Below are 27739 nucleotides of genomic sequence, written 5' to 3' on the forward strand. Positions count from 1 at the left end.
TTGTAGGACTGTGCACCCTAACAATTATATGGTGAAATTTGCGGACAATACCGTGCTCCTAAGCCTTCTACACAAGGATACGGACCCCTCTGTGTACCAAGACGAGATAGACCTATTTATTAGGTGGTGTGACACTAACCATCTTATTTTAAATGTGACCAAGACACAGGAAATGGTTTTGGATCCGAGGAAAGTGACTGACCATGAGCCAGTGGTCATCAAAAATCAGGAAATCACCCAGGTATCCTCATATAAATATTTAGGGGTTCATATTGATAATCTTCTCTGCTGGAAGACACATATTGACAAACTGTGCAATAGACTGCAACAGAGGCTATATTTTTTGCAAAGATTAAGATTGTACGGCGTAAGCAGCCACATCATGATGATTTTCTACCGTGCCATTGTAGAGAGAATCATTAGATACGGGATCACCTCATGCTTTGGCAACCTAACCGTTAAGCTAAAAAGCAAACTGGCCGGCATGCATAAAACGGCAATGAAAATCGTAGGGAGGAAAGAATATGAGCCTATACAGAGCATCTATGAGCAGGCAGTTAGGAAAAAAGCTAAGAAAATTATTTCCAACTCACAACATCCACTCTTTCCTGAATATGGAACCCTGCCATCAGGGAGAAGACTCCGGGTCCCACTATGCAAATTTAACCGCCTTCAATTATCATTTGTCCCAGCCTCCATTAAGCTGACCAACAATGTGCAATAGAATTTTAATACATAGGTTAGCACTTTTTAGCACACAGCACTTTAGCACATAGCACTTTAGAACTAAGCACTTTATCCATGAGCTCTAGTGCAATGCACATTGGTACTTTATCTTTATCTCCATACTGTAGATTTTATGCCTACATCAAAGTGCCACCTATGTCTATCAAGCTCCATGTTCTGATGTTTAAATGTTAGTTGTATGGTTGTGGTTGTGTCTGTGCTTGTGTTTTTGTTCTGTTGTTTTTGGGTATGTTAAGAAAGCAATGATGCACTGTGCCCAAGACAAATTTCCCCGCGGGGACAATAAAGTTGAACCTTGAACCTTGAACTACACTTTCACTACACAGCCATTTAAAGTTAGGCTTTGACAAAAACACACTCTTTGGATCTCAGTAAAACTAAAATAATGATACTAGATAAGAGTAGAAGAGAAATTCACACACAAATACGAATAGATGGAGTACCGGTAATACATTTAAAGCAACAAGTGCCTGTCAAATGCGGACTGAGGCCATTTGAAGCGCAGACACTCACCAGACTCTCGGAGGATGGAGTGAGCCACAAAGTCGGCCTGCCTGAGCGTGCCAAGAACGCCTGTGGTCAGGAAGGTAGGAGTGATGTCTGTTGGCGGCTCCTTCATGTGGGAGCCAAACACGTACACCACTCTGAAAAAGGAGAATATTCTCTACATCGCCCTACTGAGAAGCAGCGTCCTCTGCAGTGGACATTTGAAACGTTCAAGCGACAAAAGAAAGGTGTAGTGGTGTGTTACCTGTTGATGGAATGGCACATGCGAGGGATGAGTCTGGCCAGGAACATGAGGGACTCCCAATGAGGAGATTCCTTGCTTGTGACGCCGCACACGTAACTGTAAGAGCGGCAATCTCCCTGTGGGACAACACTGCAGCTCAAGTCGGACAATCACATTTTCATTTCCATTTCAATCACAGCTTCTCATGATTAGGAAAATATAATGGATGGAACATGCATGCAAATTCCATAGCTTGTGACGGTGAAACAAAGGAGGAGCGAACGAGTGAGGAAAGAGCCGTGTACGAGAAGTTTGGGATGTCACCATGGTTACTATTTTTTAGCACTAATTCATCCCCAGCCATACTTGCCAACCCTCCCGGATTTTCCGGGAGACTCCCGAAATTCAGCGCCTCTCCCGAAAACCTCCCGGGACAAATGTTCTCCCGAAAATCTCCCGAAATTCAGGCGGACTCAGGTCCTCCACAATATAAAAAAGCGTACCTGCCCAATCACGTTATAACTATAGAATGATGGAGGGCGAGTTCTTGGTTTCTTATGTGGGTTTATTGTTAGGCAGTTTCATTAACGTCCTCCCAGCGTGGCAACAACACACAACAGCAGCAGTCACTTTTTTGTATACCGTAAAGCAGTTCGTCTGCCGTAAAACAGCAATGTTGTGACACTCTTAAACAGGACAATACTGCCATCTAGTGCATTTGATGAAAGCACTTTTGTGTGTGCCACACAGCAATGCATCATCAGAGAGGGTGTTCAGCATGGTTAGAAAAATAGTGACAGAGAATAGAACAAGGATGGACAATTCAACCCTTAACTCAACAATGAGTAGATGAGTGTTATGTGTGTGTATATGTGTAAATAAATGAACACTGAAATTCAAGTATTTATTTTATATATATATATATATATATATATATATATATATATATATATATATATATATATATATATATATATATATATATAGCTAGAATTCACTGAACGTCAAGTATTTCTTTTATATACCGTATTTTCCGCACTATAAGGCGCACCTAAAAACCACAAATTTTCTCAAAAGCTGACAGTGCGCCTTATAACCCGGTGCGCTTTATATATGGATAAATATTAAGATTCATTTTCATAAAGTTTCGGTCTCGCAACTTCGGTAAACAGCCGCCATCTTTTTTCCCGGTAGAACAGGAAGCGCTTCTTCTTCTACGCAAGCAACCGCCAAGGTAAGCACCCGCCCCCATAGAACAGGAAGCGCTTCTTCTTCTACTGTAAGCAACCACCCGCCCGCGTAGAAGAAGAAAAAGCGCGCGGATATTACCCTACGTTTCATTTCCTTTGTGTGTTTACATCTGTAAAGACCACAAAATGGCTCCTACTAAGCGACAGGTATCCGGTTCATGAAAAGACGCAATCTCTCCATCCGCACACGGATTACTATTTCACAGCAACTGATATTCCTGTGAACCGCACTGTGGATACAACGGGAGCACGTACGGTGAATATTCGCACCACAGGGAATGAGAAGTCATCCTTCACTGTGGTTCTAGCTTGCCATGCTAATGGCCAGAAACTTCCACCCATGGTGATATTCAAAAGGAAGACCTTGCCAAAAGAGACCTTTCCAGCCGGCGTCATCATAAAAGCTAACTCGAAGGGATGGATGAAGAAAAGATGAGCGAGTGGTTAAGGTAAGTTTAAGTTTACGCGAAGAGGCCGGGTGGCTTTTTTCACGCAGCTCTGTCCATGTTGATATACGATTTAGCGCAGTTAGATGCGGCTTACAACACGGGGCGGCTTATAGGTGGACAAAGTTTTGAAATATGCCGTTCATTGAAGGCGCGGCTTATAACCCAGGGCGCCTTATGGTGCGGAAAATACGGTATATATATATATATATATATATTTATATACCGTATTTTCCGCACTATAAGGCGCACCGGATTATTAGCCGCACCTTCTATGAATTACATATTTCATAATTTTGTCCACCAATAAGCCGCCCCGGACTATAAGCCGCGCCTACGCTGCGCTAAAGTGAATGTCAAAAAAACGCTGCGCTAAAGTGAATGTCAAAAAAACAGTCAGATAGTTCAGTCAAACTTTAATAATATATTGAAAACCAGCGTTCTAACAACTCTGTCCCAAAATGTACGCAAATGTGCAATCACAAACATAGTAAAATTCAAAATGGTGTAGAGCAATAGTAACATAATGTTGCTCGAACGTTAATGTCACAACACACAAAATAAACATAGCGCTCACCTTCTGAAGTTATTCTTCATTCGTAAATCCTTCGAATTCTTCGTCTTCGGTGTCCGAATTGAAAAGTTGCGCAAGCGTGGTATCCAAAATGGCCGGTTCCGTCTCGTAGAAGTCATCGGGAGTCAGTGTCGCTGTTGTTCTGTGAATCCTGCCTTCCGGAAAGCTCGGACCACAGTTGTGACCGAAATATCTGCCCAAGCATTTACGATCCACTGGCAAATGTTGGCGTATGTCGTCCGAGGCTGTCTGCCCGTCTTAGTGAAGGTGTGTTCGCCTTCGGAGCTGTGTGAAAAAAGCCACCCAGCCTCTTCGCGTAAACTTCCCTTAACCACTCGCTCATCTTTTCTTCATCCATCCATCCTTTCGAGTTAGCTTTTATGATGACGCCGGCTGGAAAGGTCTCTTTTGGCAAGGTCTTCCTTTTGAATATCATCATGAGTGGAAGTTAGCATGGCAAGCTAGAACCACAGTGAAGGATGACTTCATTCCCTGTGGTGCGAATATTCACCGTACGTGCTCCCGTTCCACAGTGCGGTTCAGTTGCTGTGAAATACGGTAGTAATCCGTGTGCGGATGGAGAGATTGCGTCTTTTTATGAACCGGATCGCTTAGTAGGAGCCATTTTGTGGTCTTTACAGATGTAAACAGGAAATGAAACGTACGGTGATATCCGCGCGTTTTTTCTTCTTCTTCCGGGGGCGGGTGAAGCGCTTCCTGTTCTATGGGGGCGGGTGAAGCGCTTCCTGTTCTATGGGGGCGGGTGCTTTCCTTGGCGGTTGCTTGCGTAGAAGAAGAAGCGCTTCCTGTTCTACCGGGAAAAAAGATGGCGGCTGTTTACCGAAGTTGCGAGATCGAAACTTTATGAAAATTAATCGTAATAAAGCGCACCGGGTTATAAGGCGCACTGTTAGCTTTTGAGAAAATTTGTGGTTTTTAGGTGCGCCTTATAGTGCGGAAAATACGGTGTATATATATATATATATATATATATATATATATATATATATATATATATATTAGAGATGCGCGGTTTGCGGGCACAACCGCGGAGTCCGCGGATTATCCGCGGATCGGGCGGATGAAATTAAAAAAAATTAGATTTTAAATAGATTCAGGCGGGTGGCAGTTAAACCAATTGGGAAATATATATACATAGTTAAATGTTGTTACCCACATACGAAAAACGAGCAGGCACCTGCAGCATATGCCACAACAGAAGAAAAAAAAAAAGAAAAGAGATGGACACTTTTACGGAGCGGAGAAGGGACGCCTCGCCGGGGTCCGGGACCGAGGCCCCTTCCCCCGAGAGGGCCCCACCGGGAGCCGTAGCTGAGGCGATCCGCGAGAAGGGCCCGACGCACGTCCAGGGTCACCACCGCGCCCACCGCACAGACACCCCGCCTCGTCCGCCTTCGCCGCGGCCGGCGTCACGCGCAGCAGGTAAGCAGCTTACCTGCCCGCCACCCCCGTAGCCGGGGGCTCGTAACAGGGGTCACTCCGCGCGCAATGCGCTCACGAAAGGGGTGGGGCTCACCCTGGTTGATATAGACAGCAGGACGGTGGCCATGGAAGTTGGAACCCGCTAAGGAGTGTGTAACAACCCACCTGCCGAATCAACTAGCCCTGAAAATGGATGGCGCTGGAGCGTCGGGCCCATACCCGGCCGTCGCCGGCAGCGAGACGCGCTTGGAGGTGCGCTCAGCGCGGCTCCCATATGATTGCGCACTGGTGTGCATCTGGGTCGTGACAGCGTGGCACGCGAATGTCTGTACTGCATTGGATCAGTCTCCTTTCTTTAACAGGCAAAAGCTTTATAACCTCACTAATGCCGTGCATCGTCTATATTAGATATATAACAACGGGCGGGTGCGGGCGGGTCATAAACCTGTGCCATAAACCTGTGCCATGTAGTGAAACCACACTAAACAACACTGTCATAAACCTGTGCCATGTAGTGAAACCACACTAAACAACACTGTCATAAACCTGTGCCATGTAGTGAAACCACACTAAACAACACTGTCATAAACCTGTGCCATGTAGTGAAACCACACTAAACAACACTGTCATAAACCTGTGCCATGTAGTGAAACCACACTAAACAACACTGTCATAAACCTGTGCCATGTAGTGAAACCACACTAAACAACACTGTCATAAACCTGTGCCATGTAGTGAAACCACACTAAACAACACTGTCATAAACCTGTGCCATGTAGTGAAACCACACTAAACAACACTGTCATAAACCTGTGCCATGTAGTGAAACCACACTAAACAGCACTGTCATAAACCTGTGCCATGTAGTGAAACCACACTAAACAACACTGTCATAAACCTGTGCCATGTAGTGAAACCACACTAAACAGCACTGTCATAAACCTGTGCCATGTAGTGAAACCACACTAAACAACATTTTGGGAGAATATTTGCACCGCAACACAACATAAACACTACAGAACAAATTCCCAGAATTCCCTGCAGCACCAACTCTTCCGGGATGCTACAATATAAACAAACACCATTGGTGGATCTACACCTAACATCCACTGTAATGATACCAAGTACAGGAGCTATCTAGTCGATACTACTATGATTATATTGATATTTTTTAGCATCACAAAATCTTCATTGGTTTTTTTTTTTTAATTTATATTATGTTTATAAACTCAGTAAATACGTCACTGGACACGAGGACTTTGAATATGACTAATGTATGATCCTGTAACTACTTGGTATCAGATCGATACCTAAATGTGTGGTATCATCCAAAACTAATGTAAAGTATCAAAGAAGAGAAGAATAACTTACCGTATTTTCCGCACTATTAGCCGCACCTAAAAACCACAAATTTACTCAAAAGCTGACAGTGCGGCTTATAACCCGGTGCGCTTTATATATGGATTAATATTAAGATTCATTTTCATAAAGTTTCGGTCTCGCAACTACGGTAAACAGCCGCCATCTTTTTTCCCCGTAGAAGAGGAAGTGCTTCTTCTTCTACGCAAGCAACCGCCAAGGTAAGCACCCGCCCCCATAGAACAGGAAGCGCTTCTTCTACTGTAAGCAACCACCCGCCCGCGTAGAAGAAGAAGAAGAAGCGCGCGGATATTACGTTTCATTTCCTTTGTGTGTTTACATCTGTAAAGACCACAAAATGGCTCCTACTAAGCGACAGGTTTCCGGTTCATGAAAAGACGCAATCTCTCCATCCGCACACGGACTACTATTTCACAGCAACTGCCTAAAGACTTTCAAGAAAAGCTGGCTACTTTCCGTGCATATTGTAAAAACAAGATAGCTGAAAAAAAGATCCGGCCAGAGAACATTATCAACATGGACGAGGTTCCACTGACTTTTGATATTCCTGTGAACCGCACTGTGGATACAACGGGAGCACGTACGGTGAATATTCGCACCACAGGGAATGAGAAGTCATCCTTCACTGTGGTTCTAGCTTGCCATGCTAATGGCCAGAAACTTCCACCCATGGTGATATTCAAAAGGAAGACCTTGCCAAAAGAGACCTTTCCAGCCGGCGTCATCATAAAAGCTAACTCGAAGGGATGGATGGATGAAGAAAAGATGAGTGAGTGGTTAAGGTAAGTTTACGCGAAGAGGCCGGGTGGCTTTTTTCACGCAGCTCTGTCCATGTTGATATACGACTCCATGCGCGCCCACATCACGCTGGTTTTTAATATATTATTAAAGTTTGACTGACCTATCTGACTGTTTTTTTGACATTCCTTTAGCGCAGTTAGATGCGGCTTACAACACGGGGCGGCTTATAGGTGGACAAAGTTTTGAAATATGCCGTTCATTGAAGGCGCGGCTTATAACCCAGGGCGGCTTATGGGGCGGAAAATACGGTATTATTACATTTTAACAGAAGTGTAGATAGAACATGTTGAAACTGAAAATAAGCAGATATTAACAGTAAATGAACAAGTAATTAATAATTATTTTTTACACTTTGTCCCTCATAATGTGTATAAAATAATAGGTGTATAAATGACACAATATGTTACTGCATAGACTAATTAGGAGTCTTTGTTTGTTTACTTACTACTAAAAGACAAGTTGTCTAGTATGTTCACTATTTTATTTAAGGACAAACTTGCAATAATAAACATATGTTTCATGTACCGGTACCCTTAGATTTTTTGTTAAAAGCTAATAATGACATTTTTTGTGATCCCCTTTATTTAGAAAAGTACCGAAATACTTTTGGTACCGGTACCAAAATATCGGTATCGGAACAACACTAATACCTATGATGAAAATGACAGGCCTCTCTCATCTTTTCAAGTGGGAGAACTTGCACAATTGGTGGCTGACTAAATACTGTTTTGCCCCACTGTAAATAGTTCTTTGAACTTGACATTGATGGTCGCATGCCTCGTCAAAGAATGGAGGCACAACCCCCGAGCAACACGAGACGTCAACACAAGAAGGACAAAGAGTCTCACCTGGACACCAACAGTTTTGATGGGCAGCAGGAAGGCATTGAGTGAATGAAGGCTGGTGATCTGCATGAGCTTCTCTTCCTCCTCGTCCGATATACAGGACTTGACTCTCTGCAGCAAGGCATGCGGCTAGAAAGCAGACACACAAATTGTCAACATCACAGAAATCAGTCGTATTGATCATTCAGCCCTAAATCAACAGAGATGAAACTAGAGGTGGGGGATAAAACGATATCAATTTGTATCGCTATAGACTCGTAATCGATATAAATGAAAAATGACTTATAATAAAACGTTTGATCATTTATTTCTCTTCTTTGCTGGACGCAAGGTTGGTTGCATGAACAAAGACACCCGCTGTCTGGTAACCCAGCAACACAGGAAGTGATCATCCAACGAACGAGATTTCTCTACAGAATCTCCTCTCTGGTCAACAAAAGCACCATGAAGATTCTAGCGGGAACTCTCATTCAACCCTTTTTCGATGTGGCATGCACCTCCTGGCACCCTAGCACCTCCAAAACCCTCAAATCTAGACTCCAAACATCCCAGAACAAGCTAGTCAGATTACTTCTAGACCTCCACCTCACTCCTACCCACTTCTCCAAAGTGGGCTGGCTCAGGGTGGAGGACAGAGTAAAACAACTTGCACTGAGCCTGGTCTATAAAATCCGCTACACCTCCCTGATACCGAAGTACATGTCAAACTACTTCCTTAACGTAAATGACCGCCATAACCACAACACCAGGGGGAGCTCCACTAACCACATTAAACCCAGATTCCCATCTAACAAAGGTCTTAACTCATTCTCTTTCTATGCCACATCAATATAGAATGCACTCCCAACAGGTGTAAAAGAAAGAGCATCTCTATCCTCCTTCAAAACCGCACTAAAACAACACCTCCAGGCAACTTCAACCCTAAACTAACACCCTCCACCTTCCACATCCCACCTCCCCGGATTGTAATGAATCTAAGGTAGATACTTATTCTTATGCTTTCTGATCTCTATGTCTACTACTTGTTGTACATATCCTACCAAGTCAGTCCTACACTGTTCCAATGTCCATTTCTCTGATGATGCAATTGTTGATGACTGAAGTGTTGATATCAACCAAACCTAACCCCCCACCCCGGATTGTAAATAATGTAAATAATTCAATGTATATACTCTGATGATTATCTTGTGTGATGACTGTATTATGATGATAGTATATATCTGTATCATGAATCAATTTAAGTGGACCCCGACTTAAACAAGTTGAAAAACTTTTTGGGGTGTTACCATTTAGTGGTCAATTGTACGGAATATGTACTGTACTGTGCAATCTACTAATAAAAGTTTCAATCAATTAATCAATTGATCAGTGGGAGTGACACGCTAACAGCCAATCAGGAGACAGTATCAACTAACAAGTTTGGTTGATTCTTTGCATTGAGTGAGAAGAGAAAGTTAAAATGAAGAAATTGTGGTTAAGAGGAAAAGTCTGTTTTTGGATTTTTTCAAAAGGGACCGTAGTCAGACCAATGTGTTAATACCACACCACTTTAGCCGTGCTCACCATTTAGAGCACAGCTGTAACTTCCTGCCACTAAACCTGCAGAAAATAGTTCTCAGGTTTCTCTATGTTTACATTTTCACACTTTGCACTATTTTCTTACACTTTATGAAGCATTTCTTACACATTCCTTATTTTAAGAGCTTATTGTTCAGTGTTCGATGTGATTTTACTATTTTGTTGACATTGTTTGAGTGTTTTCCATGCTTGTGTTGACATTTCCTTTCTGCCTTGATAGCTGAGGGATTATAATCACAAGAAGTTACATTTCAAATAAAATATTCTTCTGCTCATTATTCATGGGTCATAAAAATGTCAATATTTATCGATATCAACTGATATAATAATATTAAATAATTACTGTTAAACCAAAATAATCCTTTCCATAGTTAAATAAGAATAACAGGGCAAATTAATGTTACACAGATGTTATTTCCTAGCACTAAACCTGCAGAAAATAGTTCTCAGGTTTCTCTACGTTTACATTTTCACAATTTACTTACACTTTATGAAGCATTTCTTACATATTCCTTATTTTAAGAGCTTATCATACGGTACCTGCCAACTTTTGAAATCAGAAAAACCTAGTAGCCAGGGTCCAGGGGCCGCAGGCCCCGGTAGGTCCAGGACAAAGTCTTGGTGGGGGGTTCAGGGTTCGCCCCCCGACGCAAAATGATTATTAGCATTCAGACAGGTTAAAATGTTGCTAAAACCATCACTGTTTGGGCGACGAAAAACGTTGAAAGTTTTCCACTTGTATCGCTAGCAACGGCATTAGACTTGTGTTTTTTTGTCCCAACGTGGTCTTTTACGTCGCTAATTCCTCCGTGTCCGATCGAAAAATCTTGTCTTCGCGTAGTTTTCACCCTTTTTGGAACGGATAATTATTCCCGGATAGGCTTTTGAATATTCTTCACGGAATGACTGCAGTTTTCTTTTCGGTTTAAGACTCGTTTGCGATTTTTCTCCGGCTGATTCCATGATCGTTCGCTCGTTTGGAAACAATGGCAACTGTATGGCGTCACATTAGTGCCAAAAATCCGAGCGCATAAAAACTGTTATCGCGCGCTGATTCTCCACTTCGTGCGCGCGCGACACCATTTTGCGCGCGCGTGGTTCCTTTCTGCGCGCGCGCGGTGCCTTTCTGCGGTGCGCGCGACGCCTTTCTGCACGCTCTCTGTGTACTCCTGGCATCTCTCCTCGCGCTGTCATGTTTCTTTTTGGCACTTTGGGGGCGGGTATGCTTAGACGGCCCCTTCTTTCTGATTGGCTGTGAGCATTTTTCATATGACCAATCATTCTCCAGTGTAGCAACGTTGTAGCCATCTTACCTCGGACATCTAGCCTCAATCATTACATTGATGTCAATGGTACATGTACTACTTAAATTACCATAACTTGCTAGATTTTCGACCAATTTACAAACGGTTTGCCTTGTTACAAATCTTATTACATGTAGATATGACATAGGATGCTGTACCTGTTGAAATGACCTCTTTCGCTTTAAAAAAAAAAAAAGACTAAATTGTGCAACATAGTTGTGTAGGGTCAGTGTTAGTCAGTTCTCTGATTATTTTAAACTGTTTCAGAATACATTATTAAAAGCTATTTTTAACATTTTAAAAACAAAATTCAAAGATTATTTCATTAATTTTATGGCTGAATCAAAAGAAATACCATAAATTAGAAAACAAATGTTCAAGAAGAAGTGAAAATATAAAATAATGTTATTGCTGGTGGACCAGTTCTGGCTGAAAGATGTGATTATGGTGTTTGTTGTCTTATTATTTATTTGGGTCACATTTTGTATTACCCTGTATTGTGTTTATGTGGTATGAAATAACCATCAGCGCGCAACATTTTTTTATCCACTTCTTCCTCCGTAAATCTTGATACATATTGACGATGACCCGCCTTGCTATACTTCTGATTGGCTCTGAGCATTTTTCAGCGTTTTTCGCCTGACCAATCAGAAAGAAGAGGCCGTCTAAGCATACCCGCCCCCAAAGTGCCAAAAAAAAACATGACAGCGCGAGGAGAGATGCCAGGAGTACACAGAGAGCGCGCAGAAAGGCACCGCGCGCGCGCTAAAAGGTACCACGCGCGCGCTAAAAGGCACCACGCGCGCGCACGAAGTGGAGAATCAGCGTGCGATAACAGTTTTTATGCGCTCGGATTTTTGGCACTAATGTGACGCCATACAACTGGTGCCTCGTGCTTGGCAGCGGTGCTATAAATAGCCTCGCGCATGGCGTTCGGAATGGCTCGATAGGAAGTTACGGGAAGCAGTGTCATTGTTGTTACGCGATTTCGTGAATAAAACTTTTTTTTAAATATATATTTTTAATTAATGAAAAACCGTACTTTTTATCACTGCAACCGTAACCCGGAATAGGTTGATGAAAACCGTACTAATTACGGGAAAACCGGAGTAGTTGGCAGGTATGGCTTATTGTTAAATGTTCAATGTGATTTTACTATTTTGTTGACATTGTTTGTTTTCCCTGCTTGTGTTGACATTTCCTTTCTGCCTTGATAGCTGAGGGATTATTTTCAGAGGAAGTTACATTTCAAATAAAAATGTTTACAGTCAATATATTTTTCTCTTGCTCTTTATTTTTCCATCCGCCATAAAAAATATCAAAAATTATCGACATCGACCAATATAAAACACTTATATGGTGATACAGTTTGCAGCCAATTGGCCCAGCCCTAGGTTGAGAGAGATAGATTATATTTATATATTTTTCTGTGTTACAAATAACGATGTGCATGAATTGCAGCGAATCATTTTCATAGAACTCAGCTGAAGTGGTTCAATATATTCTGACACCATCTGAAATGCTCTGACCTTCTTGACGCTTGCAGAGAAGTCTGTGATGATCTTGAGGATATTATTAGTTTCAGCAAAGTCTTTGCAGATGTACGGCTCCTCGGCACAAATGACTCTGATGGACAGACCAGGACCTACGGGTACAAATGTGCCAGAAACACGTCACACAGTAGCTCACAAAAAACTTACTCCAACACTCATATTAAGACTCCCCCTTTTGGGAGGGGAGAATCCTTCCAGATTCTTTGGTTTCTGAGGCCACGAGAGGTTACTAGAAGTGACGTTTAACAATTTGATCTACAAAACAGGAGTAAGTACAAACGATAGGAACACCAGCACTGTGAGAGAACCAAGCAAGCTATCTTAAAAAGGTCAAAGCAGTCTCTAAAACGGTCGCCCGTCTCTTATGCTTTTGTCCCCCGAAGTTGCATCGAAACTGAAGGTTAACTTGACATTATTTAATGAATTAAAATCAGAGGTGTTATTAATTGACCTATATAAGACTCCAATTATTTCACTTAAAATATTCCTCATTGAATTTCTTGTGAGGGGGGGGAATTGCACATTTCATGTTTTTGACATAAAAAACATAACAAAAGGGCATAAAACATAAAAAAAATATAATATATATATATATATATATATATAAATAAAATATATTTATTTATGTATATACATATATATATATATATATAAATAAATAAATATATTTTTTTATATATAAATAAATAAAATATATAAATACAATTTAAAATATATATATATTTTAATATAAATAAATATATTTTTTTATATATAAATAAATAAAATATATAAATACAATTTAAAATGCGTGGCGCAGTGGAAGAATGGCCGTGCGCGACCCGAGGGTCCCTGGTTCAATCCCCACCTAGTACCAACCTCGTCATGTCTGTTGTGTCCTGAGCAAGACACTTCACCCTTGCTCCTGATGGGTGCTGGTTAGCGCCTTGCATGGCAGCTCCCTCCATCAGTGTGTGAATGGGTAAATGTGGAAGTAGTGTCAAAGCGCTTTGAGTACCTTGAAGGTAGAAAAGCGCTATACAAGTACAACCCATTTATCATTTATATATATATATATATATATATATATATATATATATATATATATATATATATATATATACACACACACACACACCGGTACACATATACCGGGGTGGTGGTTCCTCTCTTTAAGAAGGGGAACCGGAGGGTGTGTTCCAACTATCGTGGGATCACACTCCTCAGCCTTCCCGGTAAGGTCTATTCAGGTGTACTGGAGAGGAGGCTACGCCGGATAGTCAAACCTCGGATTCAGGAGGAACAGTGTGGTTTTCGTCCTGGTCGTGGAACTGTGGACCAGCTCTATACTCTCGGCAGGGTCCTTGAGGGTGCATGGGAGTTTGCCCAACCAGTCTACATGTGCTTTGTGGACTTGGAGAAGGCATTCGACCGTGTACCCCGGGAAGTCCTGTGGGGAGTGCTCAGAGAGTTTGGGGTAACGGACTGTCTTATTGTGGCAGTTCGCTCCCTGTATGATCAGTGCCAGAGCTTGGTCCGCATTGCCGGCAGTAAGTCGGACACGTTTCCAGTGAGGGTTGGACTCCGCCAAGGCTGCCCTTTGTCACCGATTCTGTTCATAACCTTTATGGACAGAATTTCTAGGCGCAGTCAAGGCGTTGAGGGGATCTGGTTTGGTGGCTGCAGGATTAGGTCACTGCTATTTGCAGATGATGTGGTCCTGATGGCTTCCTCCGGCCAAGATCTTCAGCTCTCACTGGATCGGTTCGCAGCCGAGTGTGAAGCGACTGGGATGGGAATCAGCACCTCCAAGTCCGAGTCCATGGTTCTCTCCCGGAAAAGGGTGGAGTGCCATCTCCGGGTTGGGGGAGGAGATCTTGCCCCAAGTGGAGGAGTTCAAGTACCTCGGAGTCTTGTTCACGAGTGGGGGAAGAGTGGATCGTGAGATCGACAGGCAGATCGGTGCGGCGTCTTCAGTAATGCGGACGCTGTATCGATCCGTTGTGGTGAAGAAGGAGCTGAGCCGGAAGGCAAAGCTCTCGATTTACCGGTCGATCTACGTTCCCATCCTCACCTATGGTCATGAGCTTTGGGTCATGACCGAAAGGACAAGATCACGGGTACAAGCGGCCCAAATGAGTTTCCTCCGCCGAGTGGCGGGGCTCTCCCTTAGAGATAGGGTGAGAAGCTCTGTCATTCGGGGGGAGCTCAAAGTAAAGCCGCTGCTCCTCCACATGGAGAGGAGCCAGATGAGGTGGTTCGGGCATCTGGTCAGGATGCCACCCGAACGCCTCCCTAGGAAGGTGTTTCGGGCACGTCCGACCGGTAGGAGGCCACGGGGAAGACCCAGGACACGCTGGGAAGACTATCTCTCCCGGCTGGCCTGGGAACGCCTCGGGATCCCCCGGGAGGAGCTGGACCAAGTGGCTGGGGAGAGGGAAGTCTGGGCTTCCCTGCTTAGGCTGCTGCCCCCGCGACCCGACCTCGGATAAGCGGAAGAAGATGGATGGATGGTATATATATATATATATATATATATATATATATATATATATGTAACAATAATAATATTGACAGACCTAATGTTGATCTAATAGATTGATAGATTTAAGCACTGAACAGAAAAAATGTTATTAATATTTTTAACATTTCCATGACAGACACTTCCGGGTCCCTTGGACCAAACTTGAGTGGGGATCCAAAGGGCAAAAAAAATCTATGTATTGTACTGGTTTTGATTATGAAAAATATCAATATGCCCCCCCGCATGTTTTCATATTTCAGTGTGCTGTCCTCAGTGCAAACTGTTTGGACACCCCTGCTTCAGGCGATATAATACTTGCATAAATATTTGTCAAAACATACAGTAGCGTGTGTGTGTGTACTTGCCAGGGAAAGGATGTCGTGAGACGATCTCCTCTGGCAGGCCCAACTCCCTCCCAAGCGCTCTCACCTCATCTTTATGGAAATCTTTCAACGGTTCGATGACTTTCCCCTGAAGGATCACAAAGCATACGATCAGGATTGGAACAATCATGTATATGCTTGGCTCTTGCAGAGGTAGGCACTTCTATAAAAAGCTGAGCAAAAGACAAAGTCGTTTGAGAAAGAATGTGTTCCCTCTCCTTCAGGACCACAGAGAGAGAAAAGGTCCGTGGAAAATAAATCTTTACATTTTTCTATGTTGATGCTTTTGCATAAATATCTGCGTATGCACAGTGAAAGCAAATATGGAGTATAATGCAAGTGTTTTGGTCAAACACTTACCGTATTTTCCGCACTATAAGGCGCACCTAAAAACCACAAATTTTCTCAAAAGCTGACAGTGCGCCTTATAACCCGGTGCGCTTTATATATGGATTAATATTAAGATTCATTTTCATAAAGTTTCGGTCTCGCAACTACGGTAAACAGCCGCCATCTTTTTTCCCCGTAGAAGAGGAAGTGCTTCTTCTTCTACGCAAGCAACCGCCAAGGTAAGCACCCGCCCCCATAGAACAGGAAGCGCTTCTTCTTCTACTGTAAGCAACCACCCGCCCGCGTAGAAGAAGAAGGGCGCGGATATACCGTACGTTTCATTTCCTTTGTGTGTTTACATCTGTAAAGACCACAAAATGGCTCCTACTAAGCGACAGGGATCCGGTTCATGAAAAGACGCAATCTCTCCATCCGCACACGGACTACTATTTCACAGCAACTGCCTAAAGACTTTCAAGAAAAGCTGGCTACTTTCCGTGCATATTGTAAAAACAACATAGCTGAAAAAAAGATCCGGCCAGAGAACATTATCAACATGGACGAGGTTCCACTGACTTTTGATATTCCTGTGAACCGCACTGTGGATACAACGGGAGCACGTACGGTGAATATTCGCACCACAGGGAATGAGAAGTCATCCTTCACTGTGGTTCTAGCTTGCCATGCTAATGGCCAGAAACTTCCACCCATGGTGATATTCAAAAGGAAGACCTTGCCAAAAGAGACCTTTCCAGCCGGCGTCATCATAAAAGCTAACTCGAAGGGATGGATGAAGAAAAGATGAGCGAGTGGTTAAGGTAAATTTACGCGAAGAGGCCGGGTGGCTTTTTTCACGCAGCTCCGTCCATGTTGATATACGACTCCGTGCGCGCCCACATCACGCTGGTTTTTAATATATTAAAGTTTGACTGACCTGACTGTTTTTTTGACATTCCTTTAGCGCAGTTAGATGCGGCTTATAACACGGGGCGGCTTATAGGTGGACAAAGTTTTGAAATATGCCGTTCATTGAAGGCACGGCTTATAACCCAGGGCGCCTTATGGTGCGGAAAATACGGTAGTAGGACAAAATGGCGCTCGCCAAATACTCGAATCAGTGAAGCATGTTTAATTTAAACAGTGTGCTTTGCAACAATTAGGGAGGTTTGTGTCATGTTTGTCCTCCTACAGAAACTATATTAAAACAAAAATATATTTTTTTCCCCTCATCTTTTTCCATTTTTCATACATTTTTTGAAAAAGCTCCACAGAGCCACTAGGGCGGCGCTAAAGAGCCGCATGCGGCTCTAGAGCCGCGGGTTGCCGACCCCTGTCCTAGATGTATCCTAAACGTGAGGTACCTCATCTCGGAGTTTGCGGATGAGCTCGGTGTCGTTGTGGTGCGTCTTGATGACTTCCGCCTTGCCGCTGGCGAGGTGGGAGGCGCTCTCGATGAGGTCGGGTCTCAGAGTCCCCTGAGCCAAAAGAACCTCCTCGGGTTTCAGATTCATTTCTCCTATGACTTCGTTGGCCACCTGTGAAGTGACAGCATGCACCAGGTGTGATGTTTGGAAGTTACCAAGCAGGAAATTAGATAAACTACCTTACCTTCACAAATGTATCTCCAATTATTTTCCTCTTCTCCTCAGGGTTGGTGGTCATATTCAAGGTCTTACTGATGCGTTTCCTGGGCGTTCGGTCTTCATCCGAGATGGGAAGCGTTGTTGTTCCGTTGTAGAAGGTGTGTGAGGCGTTCACCACTGAACATATTCAGAGAACAAGGAAACAGACTTGCTTAGGGAGTACTTATAATAGCCCAAAATGAAACCTTTTCACTTCTGATACCAGTGTTTCCCACACATTCATTTATTTGTGGCGGCCCGCCATGAAAGAATTACGTCCGCCACAAATTGATTTTTCGGCTTTTGACTCGCTCGACCGCTCATAAAAGCAATGGGACTGTCTGTGAATGTTGCTTGTAGTTACAACTTCGGTGCAGTAGGTGGCGGTAACTCCGCCAATAGCACTTAATTCACCTGGTGGGCCAGAAGAAGAAGAAGAAGAAGAGGGACGGACGAAATGGGATCAAAATACGAGGGTAATATAGGTTCTAGGTAGATATGTTATAGCAGCATCGCTCGCGGCTCGTCATATATTTAACGTTAATCCGCTGCTTCATTAACACCGCCGTGGGCCGGGGGAGACGCACGTAGTAACAGTCAACTGTTACCCTACCGACGAGCTAACGTGTCCAGGTTATAACCCTGTTGTCAATAAACACACATGGACTGAAGCTAAATTGTCCACTGTCCACTGCAGCATGTAAAGAAAAGAATAAAATCTGAGCCAACCAGCTGTTAAAATGTTGTCCAGGTTAATGTTTTGGCCAATAAAGACCATTCATTTCAAGATTTCAACTGTGATCGGGCTTTAAACAGGTGGCTGACCTGTTCAGATGAGTGTAACTGCTACTGGTCAAATAATGTGAAATAGCATTTAATTTTACATGTATGCAATGCCATTTAAATGTAATTATAGATAATAATAATAATAATAAATACTGTGTAGTGTTGTAAATAGTCAACGGGAAGAATTTTAGTAAGATATAAGCCATGAGCACTTCACAGCCAGAAAAAAACCTAGGAAGGACAAGTAAAAATATTGGGGCAAGTAGATTTGAGAAGTCGGGCAAGTAGAAAAAAACCTTAACGTTGAACCCTGCATGTGTTGAGCTTCTGCCGCTTAAGGTTAGACGGCACTGTACATAGAGCTCGTTAGTAATAAATTCTAATGTTGGATGTTCACTCCTTCACACAGATGAGTATAGAAAAATATTTTCAACGGCCGAAAAGGGCTCGACCTGGAGAGGAGGTAGGCCTACAGTCCGGACCACAGGTGCGACCTGTTCAGCAGCAGGAGGAGGAGGAGGTTGACTGACTGTGGCAGGACACCTCTGCCTCTGTTTCACTTCATGTTGCTGGTAAATAATATGGTTGTAGTAGTAGGCTAAAGTTAAATCATTTAGTGTTCACTAATTAAAGGGGCAGAGCTTTAAGAGACATTTTAGCTTTTATATTTTATAACATATATTTTTTGTAAGAACCACAATTAATAAATATATTTCAGTGAATCACTAATTGTTCAAATCTGTATATAAATATGTACATAAAATGTAATTATATTCCAACTCCGCGTTCTTCTTGGTCATCGCCGCTGCCGCCGCCACCCCCCGACCACACCACCACAAATAGATGCATGTCCTGTGGGAAACACTGGATACACATTGGAGCCTTGAATATTGGCCAACATGTTATTGATCTGATACGATATCAGAACGAATCATAGAAGGCGCTTCCCCCTTTTCAAATACACCTGGAATGTTGGCTCTGTTTTGTGATGCTGAACGGAGCGACTTTCAGGCCTATGGACAGACTCAAAGCTGTAGTATGATGGACAGCAGAGCAGCGCTGGATGCCCTACGTTGCAAGTCTTCAATTGTATGTGTCGTAATATGTATACTCAAGCTTTTTTCCTGGTCTCAAACAGAGCCCCCACATAGGACCTTAGTTTGGGATTTGCTTTAACTCCTCCTCCTCTACCTATGTTTACCTTTTTACGGGGCGCCCGCCCCATCGGTCTACCCCAGGGGTCGGCAACCTTTACCAGTCAAAGAGCCATTTTGACCGGTTTCACAAATTATAGAAGACAATGGCAGCCGCAAATATTTTTTGAAATTTTAAATGAAATAACACTGTATAAAAAGTTGTTGTTTTTTTGCTTTGTGCTATGTATTAACCAGGGGTCTCAGAGACGCTGCCCACATCTTTATGTGGAATTTGTAAGCTGGTGCGGCACGCGGGTTTTAAATGAATGGCGCTTGTAAGCGTCATGCGTGCCGTGATGGTACAGCATATAGCACCCACTACAGCCATCGTGCCTGAACAGCCACACATTGTATGGGGCTTCCGCTTGCTCACGTAGGTGACAGCAAGGCATACTTGGTCAACAACCACACAGGTCACACTGACGGTGGCGGTATAAAAAAAAAAACTTTAACACTCTTACTAATAATGCGCCACACTGTGAACCCACACCAAACAAGAATGACAAACAAATTTCGGGAGAACATCTGCAGCGTAACACAACATAAACACAACAGGACAAATACCCAGAATCCCATGCAGCCCTAACTCTTCCGGGATACATTATACACCCCCCCCCCCCAAACCCCGCCCACCTCAACCGACGCACAGAGAGAGAGAGAGGGGGGGGGGGTGATGTGTGAAGGAGCAGGGTTGGGGTGGGGGCGGGGTTTGGTGATAGCAGGGGTGTACCGTATTTTCCGCACTATTAGCCGCACCTAAAAACCACAAATTTACTCAAACGCTGACAGTGCGGCTTATAACCCGGTGCGCTTTATATATGGATTAATATTAAGATTCATTTTCATAAAGTTTCGGTCTCGCAACTACGGTAAACAGCCGCCATCTTTTTTCCCCGTAGAAGAGGAAGTGCTTCTTCTTCTACGCAAGCAACCGCCAAGGTAAGCACCCGCCCCCATAGAACAGGAAGCGCTTCTTCTTCTACTGTAAGCAACCACCTGCCCGCATAGAAGAAGAAGAAGCGCGCGGATATTACGTTTCATTTCCTTTGTGTGTTTACATCTGTAAAGACCACAAAATGGCGACAGGTTTCCGGTTCATGAAAAGACGCAATCTCTCCATCCGCACACGGACTACTATTTCACAGCAACTGCCTAAAGACTTTCAAGAAAAGCTGGCTACTTTCCGTGCATATTGTAAAAACAAGATAGCTGAAAAAAAGATCCGGCCAGAGAACATTATCAACATGGACGAGGTTCCACTGACTTTTGATATTCCTGTGAACCGCACTGTGGATACAACGGGAGCACGTACGGTGAATATTCGCACCACAGGGAATGAGAAGTCATCCTTCACTGTGGTTCTAGCTTGCCATGCTAATGGCCAGAAACTTCCACCCATGGTGATATTCAAAAGGAAGACCTTGCCAAAAGAGACCTTTCCAGCCGGCGTCATCATAAAAGCTAACTCGAAGGGATGGATGGATGAAGAAAAGATGAGCGAGTGGTTAAGGTAAGTTTACGCGAAGAGGCCGGGTGGCTTTTTTCACGCAGCTCCGTCCATGTTGATATACGACTCCATGTGCGCCCACATCACGCTGGTTTTTAATATATTATTAAAGTTTGACTGACCTATCTGACTGTTTTTTTGACATTCCCTTTAGCGCAGTTAGATGCGGCTTATAACACGGGGCGGCTTATAGGTGGACAAAGTTTTGAAATATGCCGTTCATTGAAGGCGCGGCTTATAACCCAGGGCGGCTTATGGTGCGGAAAATACGGTAATTCCCATGGACGGTGTCCAACTTTGAATAATCAAAAAATGGTCTACATTTCCAAACTTCCCAAGCTTAACTGCCCTCGGCAAATTTCCGGAAAGTTTCCACCCCTTTGAAACCCTACACATGATATCACACGCAAGTAAACACGCTGCAGGGCAGCTTGTATCGCACATGATATCACACGCAAGTAAACACTCTGCAGGGTTGCTTGTATCACACATTTTACAGGCAAGCACATGTAATCCAATACTTGTTTTTTTTATGCTGATATCAAATCGGGACACCCCTGATGCTAATAATACACCTCAAACACGACACATTTGGCTAGCCAGCACATCACACTCCCCAAATGAAAACGTCCCGAGAGGGAATGGCGACCAAGTCCAGCACGGTACGAGCGGCCGAGTGCGAGTCTGCAAACATCCACACTTACCTTTCAGTTTGATGCCCAATTTGGTGAGGGCCTCCTCCACGCTCTGACTCTCTCTCTTCCTCATGAAGCCGTTGTCGATGTGCACTGCGATCACTTGGTCCTGGTTCAACGCCTTGTTGAGGAGGGCCGTGCACACCGTAGAGTCCACGCCGCCACTCAGCAGCACCTGAAGCCACACAAGTGACAGTCAACACTGGTTTCATCTCCACCACATCTGACATCAGCAGGCATGTCATTTGGACTTCATGAAAAAGACTGAAAATAATCCAGGGATCTGGGGGCCGCAGGTCCCTGGCAGGGGGCTCAAGATAATTATAGGCAAATTATGTCTCTTTGACTTCCTCTCCACTTCTAACTGCTCCAAATGCAAAAATCATAAAGCGTACAAACATTTTTTATTACCGTATTTTCCGCACTATTAGCCGCACCTAAAAACCACAAATTTACTCAAAAGCTGACAGTGCGGCTTATAGCCCGGTGCGCTTTATATATGGATTAATATTAAGATTCATTTTCATAAAGTTTCGGTCTCGCAACTACGGTAAACAGCCGCCATCTTTTTTCCCCGTGGAAGAGGAAGTGCTTCTTCTTCTACGCAAGCAACCGCCAAGGTAAGCACCCGCCCCCATAGAACAGGAAGCGCTTCTTCTTCTACTGTAAGCAACCACCCGCCCGCGTAGAAGAAGAAGAAGCGCGCGGATATTACGTTTCATTTCCTTTGTGTGTTTACATATGTAAAGACCACAAAATGGCTCCTACTAAGCGACAGGTTTCCAAGACGCAATCTCTCCATCCGCACACGGACTACTATTTCACAGCAACTGCCTAAAGACTTTCAAGAAAAGCTGGCTACTTTCCGTGCATATTGTAAAAACAAGATAGCTGAAAAAAAGATCCGGCCAGAGAACATTATCAACATGGACGAGGTTCCACTGACTTTTGATATTCCTGTGAACCGCACTGTGGATACAACAGGAGCACGTACGGTGAATATTCGCACCACAGGGAATGAGAAGTCATCCTTCACTGTGATTCTAGCTTGCCATGCTAATGGCCAGAAACTTCCACCCATGGTGATATTCAAAAGGAAGACCTTGCCAAAAGAGACCTTTCCAGCCGGCGTCATCATAAAAGCTAACTCGAAGGGATGGATGGATGAAGAAAAGATGAGCGAGTGGTTAAGGTAAGTTTACGCGAAGAGGCCGGGTGGCTTTTTTCACGCAGCTCCGTCCATGTTGATATACGACTCCATGCGCGCCCACATCACGCTGGTTTTTAATATATTATTAAAGTTTGACTGACCTATCTGACTGTTTTTTTGACATTCCTTTAGCGCAGTTAGATGCGGCTTATAACACGGGGCGGCTTATAGGTGGACAAAGTTTTGAAATATGCCGTTCATTGAAGGCGCGGCTTATAACCCAGGGCGGCTTATGGTGCGGAAAATACGGTAGTTGTTTTTTTTAAATTAATAAATATATTTATTTTTAGGTAAGATAAACATAATACAATGTATCTCTAGCCTGGATGATTTAGTTCTTGTCACCCTGTTGTCCTCCCGTCATAAAAAAAAAAGGCTGTCCTCACTCAGGTCCGCATGGAGCTGGAGGGGGCGTGGCCTCTAGCTCCGGCTGAAAATCGGGAGATTTTCGGGAGAATATTTGTCCCGGGAGGTTTTCGGGAGAGGCGCTGAATTTCGGGAGTCTACCGGAAAATTCGGGAGGGTTGGCAAGTATGCCGTAGTTGTTGGCAGGTATGGCAAAGAGACGGATCAAGATTCTAACACACATTGTCGGTCGGAAAAAACGAAAAATATTATTTTATATTTTTACAGAGATAAAAAAAAGACGGATTTCCGACTATAGAGGGAAAAATCCCATGCCTGCTGGCTATGAATAATAACATAAAAACTATAACAGACAAAACTACTTTGCAGCACCAACCTAGCACAAACAAATTGGACACATTTAGGGAGACGTTGAGAAGTTAGGGGGCCGATTATTAACAATAACACGCTCACATTAACTTTATTAAAAGTTAATAAAAATATAAGAGCATACCTGCCAACTTTTGAAATCAGAAAAACCTAGTAGCTAGGGTCCAAGGGCCGCAAGCCCCGGTAGGTCAAGGACAAAGTCCTGGTGGGGGGTTCAGGGTTCGCCCCCGACGCAAAATGATTATTAGCATTCAGACAGGTTAAAATGTTGCTAAAACCATCACTTTTCTATCAGTCACAGTGACTTTTCAAAACAAAAATATTACAGCAAAAATCATATGGGTTGATTGACATGTTTATTCTGTAAGCTAACTTCAATAGTTTGAAATTATTTTGACAGTTAATGCCAGTTATCCTGTCAACCTTTCACAAGACTTCAATTTGTTAATTGAAAGTATAAACACTTTTTACAGTAAACAAATGGTAAAACAGTACTAAACAATTCCATTAAAAAAAAATTGGTGTCATTAACTTTCTGTCCAAGCTTGTATAATCTACTGCCTTGTTCAATTGTAAAAAATATTCTGTGCCTAAAATTCACATTTCTATCACAATTATCATACTGTAAACATGGTAAGCTAACTTCATTAAAATGAATAGTCCTGTAAATAGCATGGAATTACAATTCAAATGTAGTTTTTTTGTAAGCCTTTCAAAAGAATTCAAAATATGAAAAATTAATGAAAATTAATTTAAGCCATCAGACACTTGAAAAATGGCACATCACATCTCTAATGTAATCATTTGAACTTTTCAACAGAAATAGCACTGCAAAAATATTAAGGACATACTTCTGTATTTTGGTAGTTATGCTGTCAACATTTAACAAGATTTCTTCAACTTGGACTTGAAAGCATAAATAGTATAAACACTTTTAACAGTATAACAGTACTAAACAATTCCAATAGATAACATTGGTGTCATTACCTTTTTGTGGCTAAAATCCTAATTTATTCTATCAGATTGATCATACTGCAAAAATGATATGGTAACTTTATGATAAGTTTACTTCATTAACATGTAATTCAATAGCATCATTAGCATGGAACTACAATTCAATTGCAGTGTTTTTTTGTCCCAACGTGGTCTTTTACATCGCTAATTCCTCCGTGTCTGATCGAAAAATCTTGTCTGCACAAGGTGCAATTCGCGTAGTTTTCACCCTTTTTGGAACGGATAATTATTCCCGGATAGGCTTTTGAATATTCTTCACGGAATGACTGCAGTTTTCTTTTCGGTTTAAGACTCGTTTGCGATTTTTCTCCGGCTGATTCCATGATCGTTCGCTCGTTTGGAAACAATGGCCTCGTGCTTGGCAGCGGTGCTATAAATAGCCTCGCGCATGGCATTCGGAATGGCTCGATAGGAAGTTACGGGAAGCAGTGTCGATTGTCATTGTTGTTACGCGATTTCGTGAATAAAACTTTTTAAAAAATACGTTTTTTTAATTAATGAAAAACCATATTTTTTATCACTGCAACCGTAACCCGGAATAGGTTGATGAAAACCGTACTAATTACGGGAAAACCGGAGTAGTTGGCAGGTATGTAAGAGAGAAAATATTTTGCATCACTGTTTGGGACAATTTGAGGGATATTTTGACAAGGTGTGTGTTGGATGACATCACCAGTCAGAAAATGTGTTTTACACCAACTTACAAACCATAACAGACACCTGCTTCAGGTGATTGTAATAGTGCGTTTGTAAAGATAACATCTGGGTTGACATTTCAATAAAACGTTACGAGCCAAGCAGCTCTCCTTTATATCCTTCACACTCCCCCGAGATGAGGCCCACTTTCAAAAGGCACTTAGGAAGTCACCTGGCACTTTCCCCAGAGAAATATTTCATTGTGAGAGTTTCATTGGCTCCACTGATGTTGCCGTTAGGTTTCTGAGTGGGGAACACACTCGACTCGAGGACGGTACCAGCATAGACATTTGACCTCTCATGCGCGTTCACCCACCAGCACTTTGGACTTGCCGACTTTTTCTTTGATGTCACTGATGCAGGCCTGCTGACGGTTCTGTACGGTGAAGTTACTGCTGCACCCCGCTATCTCAAAGAGGAAGTTGCGAAGCATGTCTATGCCTCGCTCCGTCAGGTCCACCTCGGGGTGGAACTGAGTTCCGTACAGCTTCTTCTGTTCGTTGGCGATACCTGTTGGCCCAAACACATGAGCAGGAGGAGGTCAGTAGCCGTGATGCTATCAGAAGATAGTCCTAGCTGTCGTCTCCAACTGATATTTGGCATTTCAGCAGATGCAATATACCGTATTTTCCGCACTATTAGCCGCACCTAAAAACCACAAATTTACTCAAAAGCTGACAGTGCGGCTTATAACCCGCTGCGCTTTATATATGGATTAATATTAAGATTCATTTTCATAAAGTTTCGGTCTCGCAACTACGGTAAACAGCCGCCATCTTTTTCCCCGTACAAGAGGAAGTGCTTCTTCTTCTACGCAAGCAACCGCCAAGGTAAGCACCCGCCCCCATAGAACAGGAAGCGCTTCTTCTTCTACTGTAAGCAACCACCCGCCCGCGTAGAAGAAGAAGAAGCGCGCGGATATTACGTTTCATTTCCTTTGTGTGTTTACATCTGTAAAGACCACAAAATGGCTCCTACTAAGCGACAGGTTTCCGGTTCATGAAAAGACGCAATCTCTCCATCCGCACACGGACTACTATTTCACAGCAACTGCCTAAAGACTTTCAAGAAAAGCTGGCTACTTTCCGTGCATATTGTAAAAACAAGATAGCTGAAAAAAAGATCCGGCCAGAGAACATTATCAACATGGACGAGGTTCCACTGACTTTTGATATTCCTGTGAACCGCACTGTGGATACAACGGGAGCACGTACGGTGAATATTCGCACCACAGGGAATGAGAAGTCATCCTTCACTGTGGTTCTAGCTTGCCATGCTAATGGCCAGAAACTTCCACCCATGGTGATATTCAAAAGGAAGACCTTGCCAAAAGAGACCTTTCCAGCCGGCGTCATCATAAAAGCTAACTCGAAGGGATGGATGGATGAAGAAAAGATGAGCGAGTGGTTAAGGTAAGTTTACGCGAAGAGGCCTTGGTGGCTTTTTTCACGCAGCTCCGTCCATGTTGATATACGACTCCATGCGCGCCCACATCACGCTGGTTTTTAATATATTATTAAAGTTTGACTGACCTATCTGACTGTTTTTTTGACATTCCTTTAGCGCAGTTAGATGCGGCTTATAACACGGGGCGGCTTATAGGTGGACAAAGTTTTGAAATATGCCGTTCATTGAAGGCGCGGCTTATAACCCAGGGCGGCTTATGGTGCGGAAAATACGGTACACACTGTGTCTGCTTGTATGTACTCTGTGTGTGTGCGCTGCCGAACATGCTCCTCTGCTCGTAAAACCAGCAATGTCATGACGACGTGCTGTCGTGCCGGTTAAAAAATATATATAAATAAATTGTGATCCAGTACTTTTCAAACAGAGTATAGTACCGTGATACTATACTAGTACCGGTATACCGTACAACCCTAGTTTAGACCAAGTCAATTCTCTGACACTCACCAGCAATGATTTGTCCTGATTGGGCCACTACTTTAAAGCCATCAGCCACTTTATCCACACTGTCTCCATGGGTCAGCAGAACCACTTCCTCCTTCTGAAGGCCTCTGATGAGATGACATCCAGCAGGTACAGACCATCAGTGACATGTTTATGAAATATGACAACCAAGAGACTTGAATACCTGAAGAGGGAGCAGGTGTTGTCCACTCCAATACTGAACACGCCGTCTTCCCGGACACATTTTTTGTGTACTGTGCCACCAAAGACTTTATTCATCATCTGGAAATGACAAAGTTGTCAGAAATGGTTTTAGTTTGACATGACGACTCCCGTCTGTTGGTGGAAACACGCTTGAGAACAGGGAGCTGCCAGTTTCCGCCTCCATGCTGCCTGGGAGAAGGGAGCTAATTATGCTTTTATCTCCCTCACTTAGTCTCAATGTGCCCTTGAAGAGGAGGATGATGATGATGATGGAAGTCCCAGCTGGGCCACGGGAGCAG

The 27739-nt window shown here is 43.2% G+C and overlaps 1 protein-coding gene across 1 annotated transcript in view; it reads right to left on the reverse strand.

Annotated features, from left to right (window-relative positions):
- Positions 1–27739, reverse strand: part of gmps (guanine monophosphate synthase) — a 60974-nt gene that overhangs the window by 5373 nt on the left and 27862 nt on the right. The window contains exons 4-14 of the mRNA XM_061925899.1: positions 27421–27518; positions 27240–27343; positions 25645–25838; positions 21683–21848; positions 17476–17627; positions 17229–17402; positions 15520–15625; positions 12628–12743; positions 8220–8345; positions 1499–1614; positions 1261–1391 (exon numbers count right to left, since the gene is read on the reverse strand). Of these exons, the coding sequence (XP_061781883.1) occupies positions 1261–1391; positions 1499–1614; positions 8220–8345; positions 12628–12743; positions 15520–15625; positions 17229–17402; positions 17476–17627; positions 21683–21848; positions 25645–25838; positions 27240–27343; positions 27421–27518 (1483 nt within the window). The remainder of the gene's footprint in view (positions 1–1260; positions 1392–1498; positions 1615–8219; positions 8346–12627; positions 12744–15519; positions 15626–17228; positions 17403–17475; positions 17628–21682; positions 21849–25644; positions 25839–27239; positions 27344–27420; positions 27519–27739) is intronic.

The sequence above is a fragment of the Nerophis lumbriciformis genome, linkage group LG30 (genome assembly GCF_033978685.3).
Source record: "Nerophis lumbriciformis linkage group LG30, RoL_Nlum_v2.1, whole genome shotgun sequence".
Taxonomy (NCBI): domain Eukaryota; kingdom Metazoa; phylum Chordata; class Actinopteri; order Syngnathiformes; family Syngnathidae; genus Nerophis; species Nerophis lumbriciformis.